Source organism: Eleutherodactylus coqui, chromosome 5 (genome assembly GCF_035609145.1).
Source record: "Eleutherodactylus coqui strain aEleCoq1 chromosome 5, aEleCoq1.hap1, whole genome shotgun sequence".
Classification (NCBI taxonomy): domain Eukaryota; kingdom Metazoa; phylum Chordata; class Amphibia; order Anura; family Eleutherodactylidae; genus Eleutherodactylus; species Eleutherodactylus coqui.
This window is the reverse complement of record NC_089841.1, coordinates 249,605,632-249,626,233: the sequence shown is the minus strand read 5'-3', so window position 1 is coordinate 249,626,233 and position 20,602 is coordinate 249,605,632. Positions and strand designations below refer to the sequence as shown.

The 20,602-nt window shown below is 45.1% G+C and overlaps 1 protein-coding gene across 1 annotated transcript in view; it reads right to left on the bottom strand.

The window, feature by feature from the left end:
- Positions 1-4,475: 4,475 nt before the first annotated feature.
- The window catches only part of TRIM14 (tripartite motif containing 14), a 38,515-nt gene continuing 22,388 nt past the window's right edge, over positions 4,476-20,602 (bottom strand). Inside the window, exons 3-6 of the mRNA XM_066604475.1 lie at positions 19,039-19,272; positions 15,680-15,842; positions 7,751-7,843; positions 4,476-5,379 (exon numbers count right to left, since the gene is read on the bottom strand). Of these exons, the coding sequence (XP_066460572.1) occupies positions 4,844-5,379; positions 7,751-7,843; positions 15,680-15,842; positions 19,039-19,272 (1,026 nt within the window). The 3' untranslated portion in view covers positions 4,476-4,843. The remainder of the gene's footprint in view (positions 5,380-7,750; positions 7,844-15,679; positions 15,843-19,038; positions 19,273-20,602) is intronic.

Genomic DNA, 20,602 nt, shown 5'->3' with positions numbered 1-20,602 from the left:
ATAAACTAAGCAGTCTAGCTTCACCCTGTAAAGTTTCCTTTCCAAAGCTCGAAAGGCATTCTACCTATACAGAGAAGATGGGCTTCCAAGTACACGGATTGCAGAAAAGAGGACTCCAACAGTGGCCCCAGTAGTAATAGGGACACCTCAGTAGCAAGTGGCCCCTATATCGTCCTCAGTAGTAATTAGTCTCCCTCAGTGGTTTCAGTAGTAATAGTGCCACCCCCCACCCCCATTCTTCTCCAGTGGCCTTAGCAGTAACAGCATCCCCTAGATTGGCCTCAGTAGTAATAGTGACCCCCACAGTGGCCTCAGTAGTAATACTATTACTGGGCTGATATAGGGGACAATAGTACTAATGGTGTCCCCTATATTGGCCCCAGTAATAGTATTAACCCAACAGTGGCCTCGGTAGTAAGTGACCCCTGCAGTAGGTCTGGTAGTGAGTGCTGTCCCCCCACCCCAGTAGTAATAGCTGAAGCTTTGCTTACTCGAAACTATTATAATCGCTCAGAAACTTATTCAAACAAGTAAAACCGACCAATAACGACGTCGCCAGCTCATTCAAACGAGAATTTGATTCTTAGTGTAAAAGAGGCAGAAGGTATTTGACTACTTGTCAGGATCGGTCATCAATATCAAGGCGGAGGGGGTTGATCCCTGCCGCTCAGCTGTTTGAAGGGGCTGTGGCTCTTTGGTGTGCACTGAAGCAACAGCAGTGCATACCCGACACGGCTCTATATTGTATAGCAGGTCAGTCCCATTTACTTGGATGAAACTGAGCTTCTCTCTGGCCACTGACGTCACGTCTGAGAAAAGGCCCTAGAACTTGCATGAATGCCGTGACCTCTTCAAACAGTTGTCACGGTATCCAAATAGTGTTGCGCGACTGACAAAAGTAATCATGAATCCGGACAGCCAATTCCAACTCCCATTAAAATCAATGTTTGCAGCGTACCTGAGTGCAGGTGTCTTTTTGGAATAAGCTGTGGTGTGTACGAGTACATGAGGAATAACACTATCTCTAACCATTATAGGGCTTGTTTTCTGCATTTCTCTGCTCTGCAGACTATATACATAATTCTCCTTTGTTTCTAAGTAGGTGCGAAGAGCCTGCTGTTACGGCCTTCTGTACACTACAGACAGAGAAAACAGACTCTGCTCCCTAACTCTAGCACAAAACAGAGAAGTGAGATAATTATGGAGGATACTAGAGACGCAAAGAGGGGTGTAGATTTGATTCCAGTAGTTGTAGGTCACTTACCAGTTCAGTAGAGCACTTCTGAGTGTGAAAGTTTCCCTCTCCCCTGAGCTCTCTTTAGACTTACGGATAGCGCAAGACCTGCTGCACACGACCAGGTCTGATTCCATATGCTGGAGTCTGCAGCGGAAACCGACCCGCGCTTTTCTTCTTTCTGTACGGCAGATGGTCCGCACCGTAAACTGTTGGACCTATGCAGTACAGGCTTTTGTTTTGTTTTTTTTGTTTTTTTTTTAAATATCGCCTTTTCGCCCATCATTGCTGGATGGTGGAAGGACTGCGGGTCGGACGGCTTCCATAGCATGCCATGGGCAGTATTTGCCGCAGAATCCTGAAGCGGATGCCCACTCCGGATTCTGCAATGCAAATCTGCCTGTGTGCAGAAGTCTTCACCTTCCTTCAGTTCCTGTTTTCCATCTCGTCTGTTACTAGAGGTGGGCATCACTTGACAACAGGAAGGGGACAACAAATTAGGAGGTGGCAAAACCTGGTGGCCAGCACTTAAAAATGATGATTTCAGCAAAAAAACTTTAGGTGAATAAAATGATTTCACACTTTTACTAGTTATCACCTTAGCGATCACATAAGCACAAGTTGTTTGAAAAGTCAGTGATCGTTTGTTACCTATTGAGACACACCAGGAAATTTAGCTTAGACTCATTCTGTTAAGGGGTTTGCCTGTCTCTGGTTCCAACCTTCACTTGAGGTTCTACCCACTCACTCCAATCATTTACTTTGTGTGACATAATAGGTCATCTGCCAACCTATAGAGAGAGGTGCTAATTATGCATTCTAAGAAGGAAGACCCTTAACCGAAACTTCATGAGTAGCCATTCTGATTCAGAAGCAAATTAAATTAAAGGGGCATTCAGGCAGTGCCCACACTTGCAATTACAAGCACAGTTCCCACTAGGAGCTGTGATTGCAATTCTGAGCACTGGCCACTACACGAGTCGGAGCAGTTCTTTTGCTCGAATCCTGGTAGGTGCTGCTTGGATAACCCCTTTAAGGAGGCCTGTAAGGTAAGTTTCATATGAATAAAATAACCCTCACATAATGCAGAATATAAAGAAAAATGGCGCTCCAATGGTGTAGAGTAGAAAGGTGGGTATGTGTGTGTAATGTTAAAAGGTGTGGACTCACCCCGACTAAACCGGTCCTGGAAGGTACCGGTTAGTCGCCTTATCCACGAAAACCTTTGTCTCAACGTATATTCATTGGTGGATCAACGGTCACAGCATGACATCCCAGGGGCAGAGCAGCTTAGAGAGGCTCCAAAAACAGAATTGTTGTGGAGAAAGACAATTTTTTTTCCTGTGTGATTATAATGCAGAATATATATTATGTCTCTAAAATTATATGCACTCACCAACCAAAACAGCATTTTATTGACATGCGCTTCACTTTAGAAACAAGTATAAAAAAAAGTCAAGTGAATAGCTGCACAGAATAAGTTTACATTGGGTTAGGCAATTAAAGATGTGTCTAAACATTTTTTTTTCTTCTAATATCTTGCAGTTTTCACTGTGGTCAGTGAGCCTCATTGTAGGTTGAGGTATATTTATGAAACTGTCTAGAAGAAAAACATTTAGTTGCTCCTAGTAACCAATCACAGCTCGACAAAATGGAAAGTGCACTGTGATTGGTTACTAGAAGCAGCTGAGAGTTTTTCTTTAAGAAGGTTTCATAAATCTTACTCCACCTACTATGAGGCTCATTGACCAGAGTGAAAACTGCAAGATAATAGGATGGAAACTGATTCCTTGGGGCAACTGAGTTTTTCTTTTAGACCGTTTCATAAAACTCCCCATTCATGTTCTCTGTAGCAGCCTCATGGACCATAGAAGTAAGAAACCAAAGATGACCAGAGTTTTCTAGATATGACAGAGGAAAAAAAAGGAAAGCCACAGGCTCACCAACCAATCTTGTCAGAGGACAGAAGTATGGACACACTTAACGAGGTGCAACAAGGATGCAAGAGAAAAAAATGTGGTCCAGGTCATCCAATGGGAAAAATTTATAAAAACACTAAAAACTTTAATTTGACATGCTTCTAAAAAAATATTAAGCTCTTTTAGACCAAAAATGACCATAATGCACAAAAAATGCTCTAAACCCACTGACACATTTCTGGTGCCATCTAGTGCCTTTAGTGTGCATTCAGACGACCGTATATCGGCCAGGTTTTCACGGCCTCTCTCGCTGTAGCGGGAGGAGGCTGGATGAGCCTGGAGCAGTTCTGAGCTCCCGCCTCCTCTCCACCCCCCTGCACTATTTGCAATGAGGGGGGGTGGAATGGGGCAGGGCTAAGTTTTGGGAATTAGCTCCGCCTCTCCTTATTGAAAATAGTGCAGGGGGGGTGGAGCTCAGAGCACTGCTCTCGGCTCTTCCAGCCTCCTCCCCCTGCAGACAGGGACACCGTATATCAGCCGGGCGTGAAAACCCAGCCGACATACGCTCGTCTGAATGCACCCTAAGTCGTAGGAAGTAAAATAAAAACAACGCACTGTATTTAACACCCCTAGAAGTCATCACATGGTGCTAATGTCAGCCACATGATCATAAGACCAAAGCTGCACATGCTCCGTCCTAATTATCCAATCAATTTGTAAACTCCAGCAAAAAGAAAGCATCCACAAAATGATGTATGTGTATCCATGTACGCTACTGAGAAGTAATCTCTACAGACCAGGAAATCGCAGCCTATTATCACGTTTAGTGGTCACTGAAAACTGCAAGATATTAGGATTTTTTTTAATACACTTAGTGACATGGAAATTTTTAAATAAGCAAATTAAATTTTTGAAAAAGCATCAAAAATTAAAAATGTCATTTAAACAAATAGGTATCCCCTTAAGGGTGCATTCACACAAACGTATATCGGCTCGGTTTTCACGCCGAGCCGATATACCTTGTCTCTCTCTCTGCGGGGGGGGGGGGGGATGGAAGAGCCAGAAGCACGAACTGAGCTCCCGCCCCCTCTCTGCCTCCTCTCCGCCCCTCTGCACTATTTGCAATGAGAGGGGGCAGGGCGGGGGCGGGACTAAGGTCCGAGAATTAGCCCCGCCTCTCCCCATTGCAAACAGTGCAGAGGGGCGGAGAGGGGGCGGGAGCTCAGTTTCTGCTCCTGGCTCTTCCATCCTCCCCCCCCCCCCCTGCAGATGAGGACGACGTATATCGGCTCGGCGTGAAAACCAAGCCGATATACGTTCGTGTGAATGCACCCTAAGACTCAGTATCCTTGTAACTACAGCACTGTGGACTGATGCTTGGAGATGTGCAGGTTGCCCTTGTGGCCAATTGTTAACTCAAAGCCAACAATTCTTGCACAGATAGAGCTGTTACAACGGAGCCATCGACGCCATCTTGCATTGAGCTACTCAAGGCTTCTTAATCCTGATCAGTACAAAATTTGGAAAAGTATCCAAGACTTAAAACTCAGGGGACATCAGTGCCTGTGATATGGATGTTCCAGTAGAGTTCAGTCCTTTGTATTAACTGTTCTATGAATAGATAAAAGATGATAAAGCAATATGTAAACCCGGTAGAACGGATGGATTCTCTTCACAGTCAGATTGGATTTTAGGTCAGTCTACACATTGTGATTGATCCTTCCCATAATCGGAGAGCCGGATACAATGGTTCAGTAAATCTACAGCGAAAGGTATGCATATGCCTCATTCCAGATGTGACATCGAAGAAGGACAGAACTCCAGACTCATAATCCAAGAAGACACCAATTTTTTCTGGAGGGTTTGTAAGAGGAATTGCTTTTCGTTCTCCTTTATGGAAGGCCCAGTATTCATCGTCATATCGTTTAATGCACCAAGATCCACTGGTCCACCCAAGACGACTCAACTCGGTGTCTCCTTTCCTTTGTATAGATGGGTATGTGATTCCAATCCACCAACCTTGTCCGGCCTGGAGGACATCTACTTCCCAATAGTGACTGCCAGAGGCGTAGGAGTCTCTGCTCAGAATCTGCATCAGTTTATCAAACCTTGATGGGTGGCTGGAGTTAAACTTCCCTAACCAAGCACACTGGACCGTGAGTAGGGTCTCCGAGAGCCTCAGTTTAGGGTGCATTGTGTCCGGATCTAAAGTTGGGGTTCTGATATCTGTAAAGAATGTGAATAAAGGTAGAACATTAAAGGAGATAAAAGTATCTAGACTATGATGTTACAGTGCACTATACTATGAGGTAAGGTTAATAGTGATACAATGAAGACAATGACTATTTGATAGACCTCTTCTCTGTGCGCCCGCTAGCAGGTGTGAACAACACAGTGAATGCATAGGATTTTGTAAAGGCCCATTTAAACGCACAAAAATCGCTCACAGCCGTCTTTTGAGCGATAATTGTTGTGTGTAACTGCACTGACATCCTGCAGTTTTCATTATCCCGTCGCTCATTGTTGTCTTTTAGCGTGCTGAACGATGAGTCTTATCAGGCATTCACGGAGTGATACAGCTGATACTATTGTTTCAGCTGTATCCCGCTCCCTGATAACAGGCGGGGTATGAAGAACAGAGCGGTCCACCTGTGTTCTTCATACCCGGCACGGAGCCCTCTGTTGTATAACAGCTGGGTACTCCGTGCAGAAAACAGCTGGCTGCCGAAGATAAGCGGGGACACCCTGCTTGTCTTCTGTATCCAGCTGTTGTCTGCACGGAGCGCCCGGCTGTTATACAGCCGAGCGGAGGATGCAGAAGACAAGCAGGGTGTCCCCGCTTATCTTCGGCATCCAGCTGTTTTCTGCTATTATACAACAGTGCCATCTGCTGGCTAAAACCAGCGTGTGTGCACCAGAGAGGCTCCGACAGCAGAGTGGCTGGCAATAGACGGTAAGAATACCCTGTTGGACATCTTCTGACATTGGAGCTGTACAAGCTTCAATCAGAATGTAGGTAGACCTCAGACAGTGAATTGGAAAGGGTTAAAATGCCAGTTTTTTGTCATGTGAAAAAGCAATCCAGCAAAGATGAATGATTTCAGATTTATCTCCCCCCCCCCCCCCCCCCCCATGTGACCCGTTATCTGTACAATTGAAAAACAGACTGCAATCATTTAGGCTGCTCTCATCCAGCCGTGGTACAACATCTCCATTGATTTCAATGGGGCTTTGCAAACCAGTGCTCAAATTCAGCGTTTAACGCTGCGATTTCCGAGCGCTGTCTGCCCTATTTTCACGCGTTTTTGCACTTTTCAGTGCATCTAATCACAATGATGGGGTATGTTAAAAAACGCCGTCAAATGATGTAACATGCGTTCGAAAATGCTGCATCAAATTGTGGTAAATGGCACAGTTTTAGATACAACCTTTTGTTAACGAATGTGTGAGGGAGGCCTTAGGGTGGGATAAAAGTAACTAAAATAATGTGGCTGCATAAATCTGCACACCCGAAGACTAATACTTGTTGATGCACCCTCTGACTTTATGGCAGCATTCAGTGTTTTGGGGTCGGTGTCTATCAGCGTGGCACGTCTTGATTTGGCAATCTTCCTTGCAAAAGCATTCTAAATCTGTCAGATTACAGGGACATCTTGTGTGTAGCGCCCTCTTCAGGTCACCCACAGATCTTCAATGGGATTCAGGTCTGGGCTCTGGCTGGGCCATTCCAAATCTTTAATCTTCTACTGGCGAAGCCATTCTTTTGGTGATTTGAGGGTCTGCTTTTCCCTTCACCTTGACTAAAGCCCCAGTTCCACCAGCAAATAGACATAATAGCATAAACTGCTCCCACCATCTTCACTGCGGGTTGGTGGTCTTCTGGTGATGACAGTGTTGGCTTTGCGCCAAACCTACCTTATGATCAAAAAGTCCCCCCTCAGCCTCATCAGACTGAACACGTTCCCCCATGGCCCAGACATATGCAGAATACGGAAGATGCTTGTCACATGACTACACAACCAGTACTTGCCAGAAACTCCTGCAGCTCCTTCAATATTGCTGTAGGCCTCTTGGCCGCCTTCTGTTCCAGTTTTCTTCTTGTCTTTTCATCAGACGTCCAGTTGTTGGTGATGTCGCTGTTGTGCCAAATGTAATCCCCTTCTTGCGTCTTTACTGCAAATAAATCATCTGAGTGTATCTATGCCGCATGTCTCCGTGGGGCAAACCCAATAGCTGGCATATTAGGATCCAGCATGTCCTATCCATGTTTCCTGTCCACCATCTAATATGTACGGCCAGTTCTAGGGGATTTGTGGGTTTAGAATCCTTTATTGCACTTTATCTGATATTTAATAATTGACAATTAGCATATAATTACCCCTCACTACAATAAAGTACTCGCACATCAGAGCAGTGCATGCTGCAGACCGCAGTGTGGGTGCGGGAATGGAGTTATCAAGTACTGTGCATTACAATGCTGCCATCTAGTGTCTGCATAGAGGATGTACAAAAGTGCTCGCAAAATAATCCCATACATTGTAGCAGTCATGATAGACACAGTTCACACTTGTAGCTAGGAGCTCACATCCATACTTACATTTTGCGAATGATGACCTGTTCCCATAGGATGCAGTTATAATTAGTTTTCCTGGATCTTGGGTTGATCTTGAGCTCGGACCATCAATGGCATCTGAATAAAGATGAAAATAAGAGATATATGAAAATATATAGTTTTTAAGCATTTCTCTATTGTGCTATTAGCCAGTGCAGAACGCTGGTATAAAGAGTAGATCCTTCTCTGAAGAAAATGGCGCAGGTTAGAGCCCCTTCACAAGGCAGATTTGTGCACGCAGAGAATAGAAACCATTGATTTCAACGAGTTCGTTCCCGTGTGCGTATTTCTCCTGCATGTTTCAATCACACAAAAAGAAACTGCAGTTCGCCTAATTTTCCTGCGTGTTTGCACACCCAAAGTCCCTATAGGAGTCAGTGGGGATGCGCAAATGCGCCAAAAACTCGCTAGGAGATGTGTGAAACACTGCGTACTTGTGCAGAAAAAAATAACACACCCGGAACTCATTCGCCATTTCAATCAGTGCGTCTTTGTTTGTCGTGCGCAAAAGAACATGTCTTGCGGGTGCAAAACGTACAGTAAAATATGTCGATGTGCGTGCAAAAAAGCAGCGATCAGGTGTACGAAAATATGCATACGCTCGTGAGAAGGGGGTCTGATGCTTCATTTCTCCTGGTGGACCTTTCAATACTCCAAAATGCATGGAAACAAACAGCTTCTCGATTTGCTTTGTTTCCTTTATCCTCTTCATTAGGGTGTATTCATACAAATGAGATTTTCGCGGCGATGCGCAGAAAACTCGCACAAATGTGAAATCCATTCTTTTAAACGGATTTATTCACACGAGCGATGTTGTGAAGAAAAAAAAAATCGCAGCATCTTCTGTATTTGGGCGTCTTAGAACGCATTGACCATTGTTTTTAAGGGGACCTTGAAAGAAATAGCGCGGCCCTCGATGTGCATGCAGGCGCAATGCGATTTTTTCCTTTGAAGACAATGGGAAGCGGGCGCTATCTTTTCACGTATGAATTTTAAGCAAAAGTGTGTCGCTGCACGGCAATACTCGCACGGCGGCACGTTTATCATCCCAATATTGCGCTCACTGCAGGAATGTAGCCTTAGTCATATAAATATATGGCAACGATGCAGAAGGTAAGAAGCTGTACCGCTGGCCTGTTCTCAGTAATGCGATTATCTGCGTTGTTCCCCAAGTACTTATAAAGGTTTAGGTAGCGTGGGTGCGCTCACTCCCGGCATGTGACACATGCGCCCGCAGCATGAAGTAGGTTAATGACCTGCACGTAGGGGGGGTGGGCTAATATCGCGGCAATATGGCCACCTAGGACTGAACTGGACTCCTATAATGCCGGTAGATGCAGTAACAAGCTGGAAGTTCTTAAAAGGACACTAACTTTTCAGACAACTACTAGTCATCTAATAGCTTGTGTGTCTCATCAATCTTATAAAATACAGCGCGTCTCAAAAGTGTAGAAACACCCATGTTTTGGTAAATGGTAGATGGAGGAAACCTGTTAGGCCATGTCACCAACATGACGGCCATTTTGAATGCAGCCATCTTGGATTTATCTCTAATTTTTTTCAATGAGAAGGCAGGTATGTGATATATCAAACGGGCAGAGAATTTCACTAGAAAAACAACGATGTGCTTCATTTTAATATAACTTTATTTGGTCTTATGTTAACAAAGTAATTTTATGTGAAATCAGAAAATTGACCATTATCTCTACAGAATGTGTTAGAAATGCTGGTTACTGTGTACAAGAGTTAGGCCTCCTGACCACGGGCAATATTTTACTGCGTTACCCGCGGCGATAATCTGCATGTGGGTAACGCAGTGAACACTTTCCATAGGAGTATGAGGGCCACATGCAGAAATACACGCACTCAGACGCCTTGGCATGCTATAAATGAGGTTATTGATGGTTGTCTGAGGAATGTTCTGCCAACCTGAATGCATTTGGGTACACAAATCATCAAGATGCAGTTGCCTCCCAGATGGGCTCGATAGCAGAGAAGTCTGGAGCCGCTGCAGGCCAAGGTGGCACGTTTGGCCATGCAGGCTGTTCATAGTCGCACGAACAACATGTGGTCTGGTGCGGTCGTGTTGTAAAACGGCTCCTGGGACACTTAAGAGAAATGGCCATACCGCTGGCTCTGTGACCAAATCAACACTAAGCTCTTAGTACAGCTAGAATAAAGACTAGAGGGATCGGCTAATATACATTAGGACACCCCATACAATAATCCTGGGAGTAGGACTAGTATGACATTCCCTCATGATTGCCTCTTCATGGTGTCGCTCATGGGGTCTACAAATCAATCCCCGACTGTCATTACATCTGAGACAAATGCAGGATTCATCCATTCGTGCCTCCAATGCCATTTTGCTCCGCACCATGATAGCTCTTGAGAGCAGTGGCATGAGGTCAATGGAACACCTGATGCTGGATGTCTGTCTCGTAGCCCAAAGTCATGCAAGCGCCTTCTGATGGTTTGTGTAGACACAGTCCACACCCTCGGCTCGGGATGTGATGTCCAATTTCACTTGCAGTACAAAATGGATCACTAGGCACCAATCTCCTAATCTGATGATCCATCTGTGCAGAGGCTCGCCTCCTGCTGTCAACTGAGTTTGCCATTGTTCTCCAACCACTGGGATACGCAACGTTAAACAGTGCTAACAGCTCATCCTACGCGCACAGAGGTCTAACGGAGTGCTAAACCAAGGATCCTCTCCTTCTCAGTTTTCAATAAGTAATGATAACTGGCATGTCAAGGAACAGGAGGCATCACACAATCATATCACAAGACGTTGACCGATGTTTGAGGATTCATGTAGCTAAAAAAATTTGCTTTCCATCTGGATTTTGTAGGATTGAAGCCCCTCCCCACCTTGCTGGAGAGAGCACTGACAGCCCGGTGATGCCCCCTGTACCTCATTGGCTGAAGAGAAGGCTCCCCTGCAGGTCCTGGAAGGGGAGTATGATCCTCCCATCCCAGCTCCCGGGCAACCAGTCTCCTCGCCGCTGCTGCTGTCAGTGTTGCAGGCTCCCTGGCCCTGTTCTTTGTTGCACGCTGCTGTACTTTGGCCGGACCTTCCCCACTGCTCCCTTTTCTCCCGATCGCCGGCAGGACATACACTGTATGCCGAGGCGGCAGCAGCAGCACAGTGCAGTCCGGCCATTCCCCAATGTTGCAGATGTGAGTGTAGCAGGCTCCCCAGCCGGCCCCAGAGGTCATCTCCGTGACTGTGTTTCTGGCGCTTCCCTGCTGCTACTCATGTGAGTGTGCCAGGCTCCCCGAGGGGCCCCACTTGTCACCTCCACGACTGTGTTCCCTGGCACTTCCCCACTGCTTGCTTCTGTACCAAGCAGCGATGCTGCTGCTGGTGGTCCCTGGTGTCCGTATCCCCTCTGTCCGGAAGCAGCAGTTTGTGGAGGGCAGATTGAATGGGGACGGCTGCTTCATATAGTATGTAGAGATATTTGCCTGCCCTGGACGGTTAGGGATTATTCTCCTGCTGGGACAATAATCTCTTTAACTGTAACCCTCCAGGACAGCCAAAAATCTCTACCGACTGTATTGCTAGGACCTTACAAATGTCCGCCAATCGGGAGCTAGGGGTGTGTTAGGGGCGTTCCCGCATCCAAGCCCTATCAAACCCCTAGCTTCCGGTGGCGTCAAGATACACCAGTACCGGCTTGTCTTTCTTCATGTTGCAATTTCAATATTGAGGAGTGGTATAATTATTAGGTGAATATAAAACATGGAGATGTGTGAGGCCATAAATTAGAATAAACAAAGGTCATAAGAAAGGAAAAGAAACAAATGTATATTTAGTTGATGACTAAGAAAATTAGGTAGTTATTAGAGATGAGCGAGCATACTCGGTAGGGCGATATACTCGAGAGAGAGAGAGAGAGAGAGAGAGCATCGCCTTTTTTGAGTAACTGCTGGCTCGTCCCTGGAGATTCGGGGGGGCGGGGGTGAGCGGGGGTTGCGGAGGGGATCAGGAGGGAGAGAGATCTCACTCTCCTCCCTGCTCCCCCCCCCCCCCCCCGCTGCCCTGCGCCGCCCCCCTGAGTCTTCAGGGACGAGCCAGCAGTTACTCGAAAAAGGCGATGCTCTTGAGTAGTTATAATAAATAGATAATTACTATAAAAAAAGATAAGAAATAGCAGTAAGAAAAGATTAAATTGATTAAAATAATATTTACTATTAATTCCTTAAGACCATATGTCTTAAGGAAGTCTAGACGTACTTTTAACCCCTTAACCGCTGATACACCTTTTGACGGCCTGTATCGACTGTCTATTTATGAAAAGAGATCGCGAAATCCCCTTAATGATGTTCAGGGGTCCTGTACAGCCCCCCTGCAATGAGATCGCAGGGAGCCGTGTGGGTGTCATGGCAGCCGGGGACCTTCTAAAAGGCCCCAGGGCTGCCTTAGTAGACTGCCTATCAAGGTATCCCCGTGGGGTGGCTTGGTAGGCTGCCTGTCAGATTGCAGTATGATGCAATGCATGGCATTACATCATACTGCAGGAGCGATCAAAGCATTGCTAATTGTGGTCCCCTGGGGTGGAGGCGGGGGGGGGGTAAAAAAAAAAGAAGGTAAAAATAAGATGAATAAAGTTTTACTAATTGTAAAAAAAAAAATTTATAAAAGTTTAAATCACCCCCCTTTTGCCATATCTATAATAAAAAAATCTAAATCATAAAACAAAAATACTGTACGTATTTGGTATCATCGAGTCCGTAAAACTCCAATCTACCAAAGTAGCCCATTATTTACCCCGCACGTCGTCTGAAAAAAATAAAAATAAAGAACACCAGAAATGCACTTTTTCGGTTACCCAGTCTCCCAGAAAAAAATTCAATAAAAAGCGATCAAAAAGTTGTATGTATTCCGAAGTGGTACCAATATAAACTACAGGATGTATCGCAAAAAATGAGCCTTCGCACAACTGTGTCGATGGAAAAATTAAAAAGTTATTGCGCGCAGAAGATGGCGGCAGAAAATAATTTTTAAAAATTAAGTTTTTGGAAAAAAAATACAAGTACTACAGCAAAAAAAAACCTATACAAGTTTGGTATCGCAGCAATCGTACTGACCCATACAATAAAGTTAACAGGTAATTTCTGTTGCAGTTTGTGCGCCGTAGAAGCAAGACGCACTGAAAGATGGCAGAATGACTTTTTTTTTTAATTTTCCTTTACTTGAAGTAAACTAAACTAAAAGTTTTTCAGTACATTATATGGCCCATTAAATAGCACCATTGAAAAATACAAGTCGTCCCGCAAAAAACAAGCCCTCATACAGTGACGTCGATTGATAAAGGAGTTACGAAAAAAAGGCTGTGGAGAGGGCACTGAGCGAGAAATCACTCACTTGTCGGAGTCACTTGGTTTTTAGCGAAACTATTTTAGCGACCATCAGGCCTTGTAAACGGGAGCTGCTCAATGTTTAAGCGATCCTGGTCACTGTGAAGGGAGGCAGGCGGGCTGGTACCATCTCTGGCCCACACAGCCGCCATTCACTTGAATGACTATCTTGGGAGGTAGTTCGGCAATTGTCAGGCAGTAGTCCGCCCAGTATGCACCTAAGAAGACCAGTTAATGTTGAATGTACACGGTGGCGAATTATAATGGGGCTGTTTGGGCGCCTGCTTGGAGCCTGAGGGTCTATGGGAATCCTTAGCTATCCAAACTGCCCCTCTTAATGATCGGCCACCTCTTTCCACAGTTACAAGTCTGTCAGGTACCATCACCGCTCGGGCCTGCACACAGGAATGTGACATCAGCCGCACCTCAGGGCATCACATGTATAATAACTTACTGCATGCAGTGCCAAAATCCACACGCTTTATGCAGGGACTCCTCCCTGTGTCTGGCATACACCGTACTCTTTAGAGCAAGTAGAAGGTAAGCCGTAGCAGCAATAATGATGCAATAGTTATGCCAATGTTGTCTTTATTCCTCTGTGCAACGTTTCGATCACATAGTGATCTTTGTCAAGTACTCTTTAGAGCAAGTGATGGGAGAGGAGTCAGATACTCTGCATCAAACACATGGCTTCTCGCACTGCATGGAATAATTTAGGAGTGATGTGATGTCTCTGTACAGAGGTTCAGGAGGAGCAGGCACCATTACTTGGTGGGAGTTACAGAAGGGGGAACTATTACGTACAGGGGCCACCATAAGGTAAAAGGGGCTCCAGTACTAAGAGTGAGCACTACAACCAAGTGGGGCCACAGAAGGGGTTGCTATAACTAAGTGGGGCCACAGAAGAGGTTGCTATAACTAAGTGGGGCAACAGAAGAAGTTGCTATAACTAAGTGGGGCCACAGAAGAGGTTGCTATAACTAAGTGGGGCCACAGAAGAGGTTGCTATAACTAAGTGGGGGCAACAGAAGAAGTTGCTATAACTAAGTGGGGCCACAGAAGAGGTTGCTATAACTAAGTGGGGCAACAGAAGAAGTTGCTATAACTAAGTGGGGCCACAGAAGGGGTTGCTATAACTAAGTGGGGCCACAGAAGGGGTTGCTATAACTAAGTGGGGCCACAGAAGAGGTTGCTATAACTAAGTGGGGCCACGGAAGAAGTTGCTATAACTAAGTTGGTCCACAGAAGGGATTGCTATAATTAAGTGGGGCCACAGAGGAGGTTGCTATAACTAAGTGGCGCCACAGAAGGAGTTGCTATAACTAAGTGGGGCCACAGAGGAGGTTGCTATAACTAAGTGTGGCCACAGAAGAGGTTGCTATAACTAAGTGGGCCCACAGAAGGGATTGCTATAATTAAGTGGGGCCACAGAATGGGTTGCTATAACTATGTGGGGCCACAGAAGGAGTTGATATAACTATGTGGGGCCACAGAAGGAGTTGATATAACTATGTGGGGCCACAGAAGGAGTTGATATAACTATGTGGGGCCACAGAAGGAGTTGATATAACTAAGTGGGGACACAAAAGGGATTGCTATAACTAAGTGGGACCACAAAAGGGGTTGCTATAACTAAGTGAGGCAACAGAAGGAGGTGCTATAACTAAATGGGGCCACAGAAGAGGTTGCTATAACTAAGTGGGGCCACAGAAGGGATTGCTATAATTAAGTGGGGCCACAGAATAGGTTGCTATAACTAAGAGGGACCAGAGAGCGGGTCACTATAACTAATTGGATCCACAAAGTGTGTTACTATAAGTTGAGCCACAGAAGGATTACCAGTACTATGGGAGGTACTGAGAGGTTCGTTGGAGGTAGCAGCAGAATGGGGAGAGTATGCAGAGATAAATTATGGTAAAAAGTCTTCAATGTGGTGTAGACCAAAATATAAGAAAAACAAAACTAGATGTCACCAATCAGAGACGACGTCACCTGTAATCACTGGAAGTAACTGCACTGTGATCACTCCCAGGCCAATTTCAGAAAAGCGCAAATGCACTGCGGGTCTACTCATCTGAACGTATACTATTAGATCTCTATAGATCCACAAGTGCATCCATAAAATGCTTGTCTGAAACTGACCATATACACAAGATATATAGTTGTTGGTTCTGGTGCCATATTTATGTTATATGCCTGGTTCCTGTGTCATATTTAGTGCCATATATTATGAGCTTGGTTCTGGTACTGTATTTATGTACTGAGCTTGGTTGTGGTGCAGCCAATGTTCGTACAATTTGCCAGCAAATTGTATGGCCCTCAGCTGCCACACGTGGGCATGGTTTGGCATAATTACATCACCTGTGCAATGCTGAGGAAATCCTGAAAACATGACCTGTTGGGGGTCCCCGAGGACTGGAGTTGGGGAACACTGGTCTACTTAGTCACTATATTTAAGTGACAAATAGAGATAAAATCTGGTCTATTTAAGGGGTGGTCCTATCAAAGAAGAAGTGTTTTGGAGAAGTTTCAATGTGCTGCTCTTACTTTTTTGAAGGCGGATTCTAGGCGGCTCCTTGATTGAAGATTTGAGGTTGTCTAAGAAGGCCTTATAGTATTTCTCTACATGTTCAAATTTGACAGGGACTGGATGCAACTGCTCAGCCGGAATGGTCTGACTTTTCATTTCCTTTTCAACTGAGGTGAAATCCTAAAAGAAAGCACAAGTCAATGGAGAACACTCTAATTGGCAAGACACCACTAAGTTATGCAGCCATCGGAAATAAAAGGGGCGGCAAAGTTTTTTTTTGGATGAGAGTTTGGATTAGGCCAACAGTGGTAGAACATGGAGGATACAAGGATGTTCCAGCATATCCTAGAGGAGATAATGCTGCTGCAACCCCATAAATTGTTTTGTTAGGCCTCATTCATTTTTTTAGCTTCTTGGTCCAAAATGCTGAATATTCACTGCGCTGACATTATGCACTTAAATGTATAGCATGGGGATGGTGCCTGGGCAAAGAAACCATCCCAGTGGGTGTCAGCTGTATATTACAGCCGGCACTATGTTGCAATGGATGGGATTAAAAAAAATAACTCCAATCCCGACTGTTTAATCCCTCAGATGCGGCAACACAATCACAGGGTGTTGAGGGACTACCATGGCCTCTAGGTCTACTAAGTGTGCATGCCTATAAAACCCTTGCCAGAGCAAGGGCCTGATTGGCTGTCTGCCTGTTTTATGTTCACAGGCATACAGTAATACACTGCAATACCGATAACTCCTTAGAAGCCGAAAAGAGCCACATCATTAAAGAATTAGTAGGACTCCCCAAATAGAGCATCCGGGGCCTTTACTGTACCTCTATTGCAATTTCATACACAGACATTTCTTTTCTGACTCATTCCATATGGAATCCAATCAAATGAAAACTGCAGTATGCTCCATATGACACACTATGTATACAATGCAGGGGTAGCCCTGGAGGTCTGCAGCTATTAGGACATGCGGGAGTTGGAATTTTGCAACAAGATAGATTTACAAGAAGAAAAAACTACAACTCCTAGCATGCTCTAAAGGTCTGCAGATGGGAGAACATGCTTGGAGTAGTAGATTCTCAATGGCACAGGTTGAAGAATACTACTACCATGTATAGTGTTCTATATGAAGCATCAGTACATAAAGCCCATATACACCATGATGCAAAGGTTAAACAATGTGGGCTTTCCAATGCACCAATCAATATGACTGAACATGAAATGAACTAAGCTACCACATGAGATGTCACCACTGGCGTAACCATAGGGAATGCAGGGGATGCAGTTGCACCCGTACCCAGGAGCCTTAGGGGGCCCTTAAAGGGGTTGTCCCGCGCCGAAACGGCTTCTTTTTTTTTTTCAATAGGCCCCCCGTTCGGCGCGAGACAAACACAAGGGATGGGTTAAAAAAAAAAAAAAGTTTAGTACTTACCCGAATCCCTGCTCTGCGGCGACTTCTTACTTACCTTACCAAGATGGCCGCCGGGATCTTCACCCACGATGCACCGCGGGTCTTCTCCCATGGTGCACCGTGGGCTCTGTGCGGTCCATTGCCGATTCCAGCCTCCTGATTGGCTGGAATCGGCACACGTGACGGGGCGGAGCTACGCGATGACGCGTAGAAGGGGGCGGAGCCAGAACGCCGCTCGTGCCGAGACCCAAGAGAAGGGAGAAGACCCTTCTGCGCAAGCGCGTCTAATCGGGAGATTAGACGCTGAAATTAGACGGCACCATGGAGACGGGGACGCCAGCAACGGAGCAGGTAAGTGAATAACTTCTGTATGGCTCATATTTAATGCACGATGTATATTACAAAGTGCATTAATATGGCCATACAGAAGTGCTTACCCCCACTTGCTTTCTCGGGGCAACCCCTTTAAGGCCTCTCTTCTCTATATAAGGAGCCCAGTACTATGAATAAAGCATTATAGTTTGGGACTCTCTTACAGATTTTGCATTGGGGCCCAGACGCTTCAAGTTACGCCTCTGCATTCAGGGGTGTTGGGGGGGCCTCAAGATAAACTTTTGCACCCGGGCCCATGAGCCTTTAGCTATGCCCCTGGATGTCACAATTATAAGAACAAGGACAATCTCTGGGACACCCATAGCAGTGCACTCAGCATCACCCCTGATAGCAGTGCCTTAATAGTAATTAACAATGCCCCTTATTGTAATGCCATCCACAGTACCCCTTTAGCAGTATACACCCAAATACAGCCTACCACAGTACCTATTAACAGGCACTAATAAAGGAATTACACCCTGCAGGCCCTCTTACTGCAGTTCGCCTCTCCTAATCTTGCAGTACCATCAATTTTGAGACACTTTACAGCTCTTATACCCTTTCGCATTACCATTAAGTTTCTGCCACAGCATTCTATACAATAGCCAATTCTAGTACATGACAACGCTTACAAAGTTGTGGCAGATTTCCAGAACTCTATGTGTGGCACCGAAGGAGTATAACCGCTCTAGAGAGCCCTCTTATTCGTTACATAAATGGTGTTGGAGTTCACAAATACGTTTGTGTGAATGCGGCCTAATAAATGTCTAAATATCCGGGGCTCACTGCCCAAAGCACTATAAAGAAAAAAGCACATTATATTGGAAGACCAGTAGAGCAGGTTGGTCACTGGTAAAGTTTTGTAATTTTTATGAATTTGTCTTTTCAATTATCAAATATCGGACCAATGCGCTCTCTTGGTCTTTCAATATAACGTGTTTGTTCATGTTAGGGTGGCTTCACTTTTTAGTTGAGTGGGTTCCAATTTCCTGTTCCATTCGGGGAGCAGGAAAGGGAAATCCTTGGGCCGAATGTCTTTGTTATATGATAGAACCAAATTAGCCAAACGGACCCCATTGACTATAATGGGATCCATTGGCTTTTCGCTCAGCTGTCCAACTTTTAGCCAGAAGAAAAAGTGCTGCATGCACTGGTGTAACTATAGGGGATGCAGTTGCACCCGGGCCTAAGAACCTAAGGGGGCCCATAAGGTCTTTCCTCTCCATATAGGGAGCCCAGTACCATGAATAAAGCATTATAGTTGGGGGCCCCGTTACAGGTTTTGCATTGGGGCCCAGGAGCTTTAAGTTACGCCTCTGCTTTAAGGAGTTAAGAGAAGTTGGGGGGCCCCCAAGATAAACGTTTGCCCCCGGGCCCATGAGCCTTTAGTTATGCCCCTGGCTGCATGCAATGATTTTTCTTCCAGTATTTTGTGCCGGATCTCCAATCAGATGTTCCAACGCAGATGAAAACCCCCCCTTAGAAGATCATTTTGATTAAATTTCCCATTGGAAACATACATATAAGATCTCTAAAACAGAAGGTTAAGCCCTTTTGAAACGTGGTTACAGTAAGACCGTGTTACCTGAATGAGTCGTACAGCATCAGGTTGTTGAAGTATTCTTCTGACATGGGCTTTAAATTTGTCCATGGCACATATCTGGTCACGGCCGGACTCTATCTGAGCATCATACGCCCAAAGTGCCAACTTTGCCTTATCTTCAATAAATTTCTTTGCTAGTTTCTCCTCTTCGCCCAGGAGCAGTCTGAGCTCTGTAAATTTCACTGACAGCGTATCTACGCTTGCCAAAGTGTGGGCCTAGAAACACAGATGGGAGAAGGAAAGTGTCAGCAATCAAAGCGGAGCAGATCATGTTCCATTCACACCAAAGGTTAGAGCTTTGTAAGACTTTTCAGCTGACTTGTACTGATAAGGCTATGGCAATAAAAAATATCTTTTACAGTCTGTTGAGTGCCACCGACAAGTCAACAATGTGACAGCAGGGGGCCTTGTGGGAGAAACAGCAGACTGCACTATTTCATTACCTTCCCTTTTAGATGAATTACATTTTTCTCATCCTAGGGGCTTCTACTGATGTTCCTCTCACCATCTTAATTGTCTAATGGCGCCAAATTTTCCTAACCAGATCAGAAGAGCCTAGTGTGAGCCCCACGATCTCTATGGCACCATAGTAGCCACATGGGCTGCCTCTAAGCTACACACAACCTTGATTTCACAACACACCGATTGGCCATTTTTGTCCATTCCATGTAATTTTGGCCCATTATACCTTACCAGCATTATGTACCTTTATGTACCCATTATGATTATTTCTATAATACATTAGTCTGAATGAAATATTTGTGGAATGATTGTGCAGCCTCCTATGCCAAGGGAGGATCTAAGCGATAATCGTTTAGTGTAAGCGCATGCGCCGAGCGGCATCCTTCAGTTTCTCCTTCATTGTTCAGTTTCTGCATGCAGAAAACTGAATGATGTATTGTTTGGTGTAAACAGCAGTAAACAGAACGACTGCCTGCTATGAATGGAGGCGAGCGGCCAGGAACGATTCCAGGCTCATTCTGTCTCCATTCAGGCAGCGATGCTCGTCCCTGCGTAAAAACACAGTTTATTGGTCTCAAAGGTGAAATACTACTAGAATCACTATTAAGTATTTTTGTGAAACAAAAAAGTTTTGTTTGTAGGCCAGTGTTATCGCTTGTTTGACCAATTTTTCGAACGATATCACTGAGGGACACAATGTTTGATGACTGAGATGTCAGAACTTTTGGGGGGTCATAGATTCTGAAAATGATATTAGTTTTTCTCCATCAGGTCTGCTTAGCAAGATATGACATGTGTCCATATAAATGTAACCATGTACACATATTGTATTATACATGTAATGGCTGCCAATCAAAAGCTGAAAGATACAGAGATAAATCCTGAGAACACGAATGAAACAAGACAGTTTTTTCATTGAGATGTTGATGAAACTACATTTCTGTGATTTCCTGTGATGAGATATTTCTGGACATTCGTGCTGGATGTTTCACCAGTAGTCCGCCATCATATGCGTCTCCCATCGCCCGTAGTTCTGTTCTTCCACGGTCACCAGTAGTCCGCCATCATATGCGTCTCCCATCGT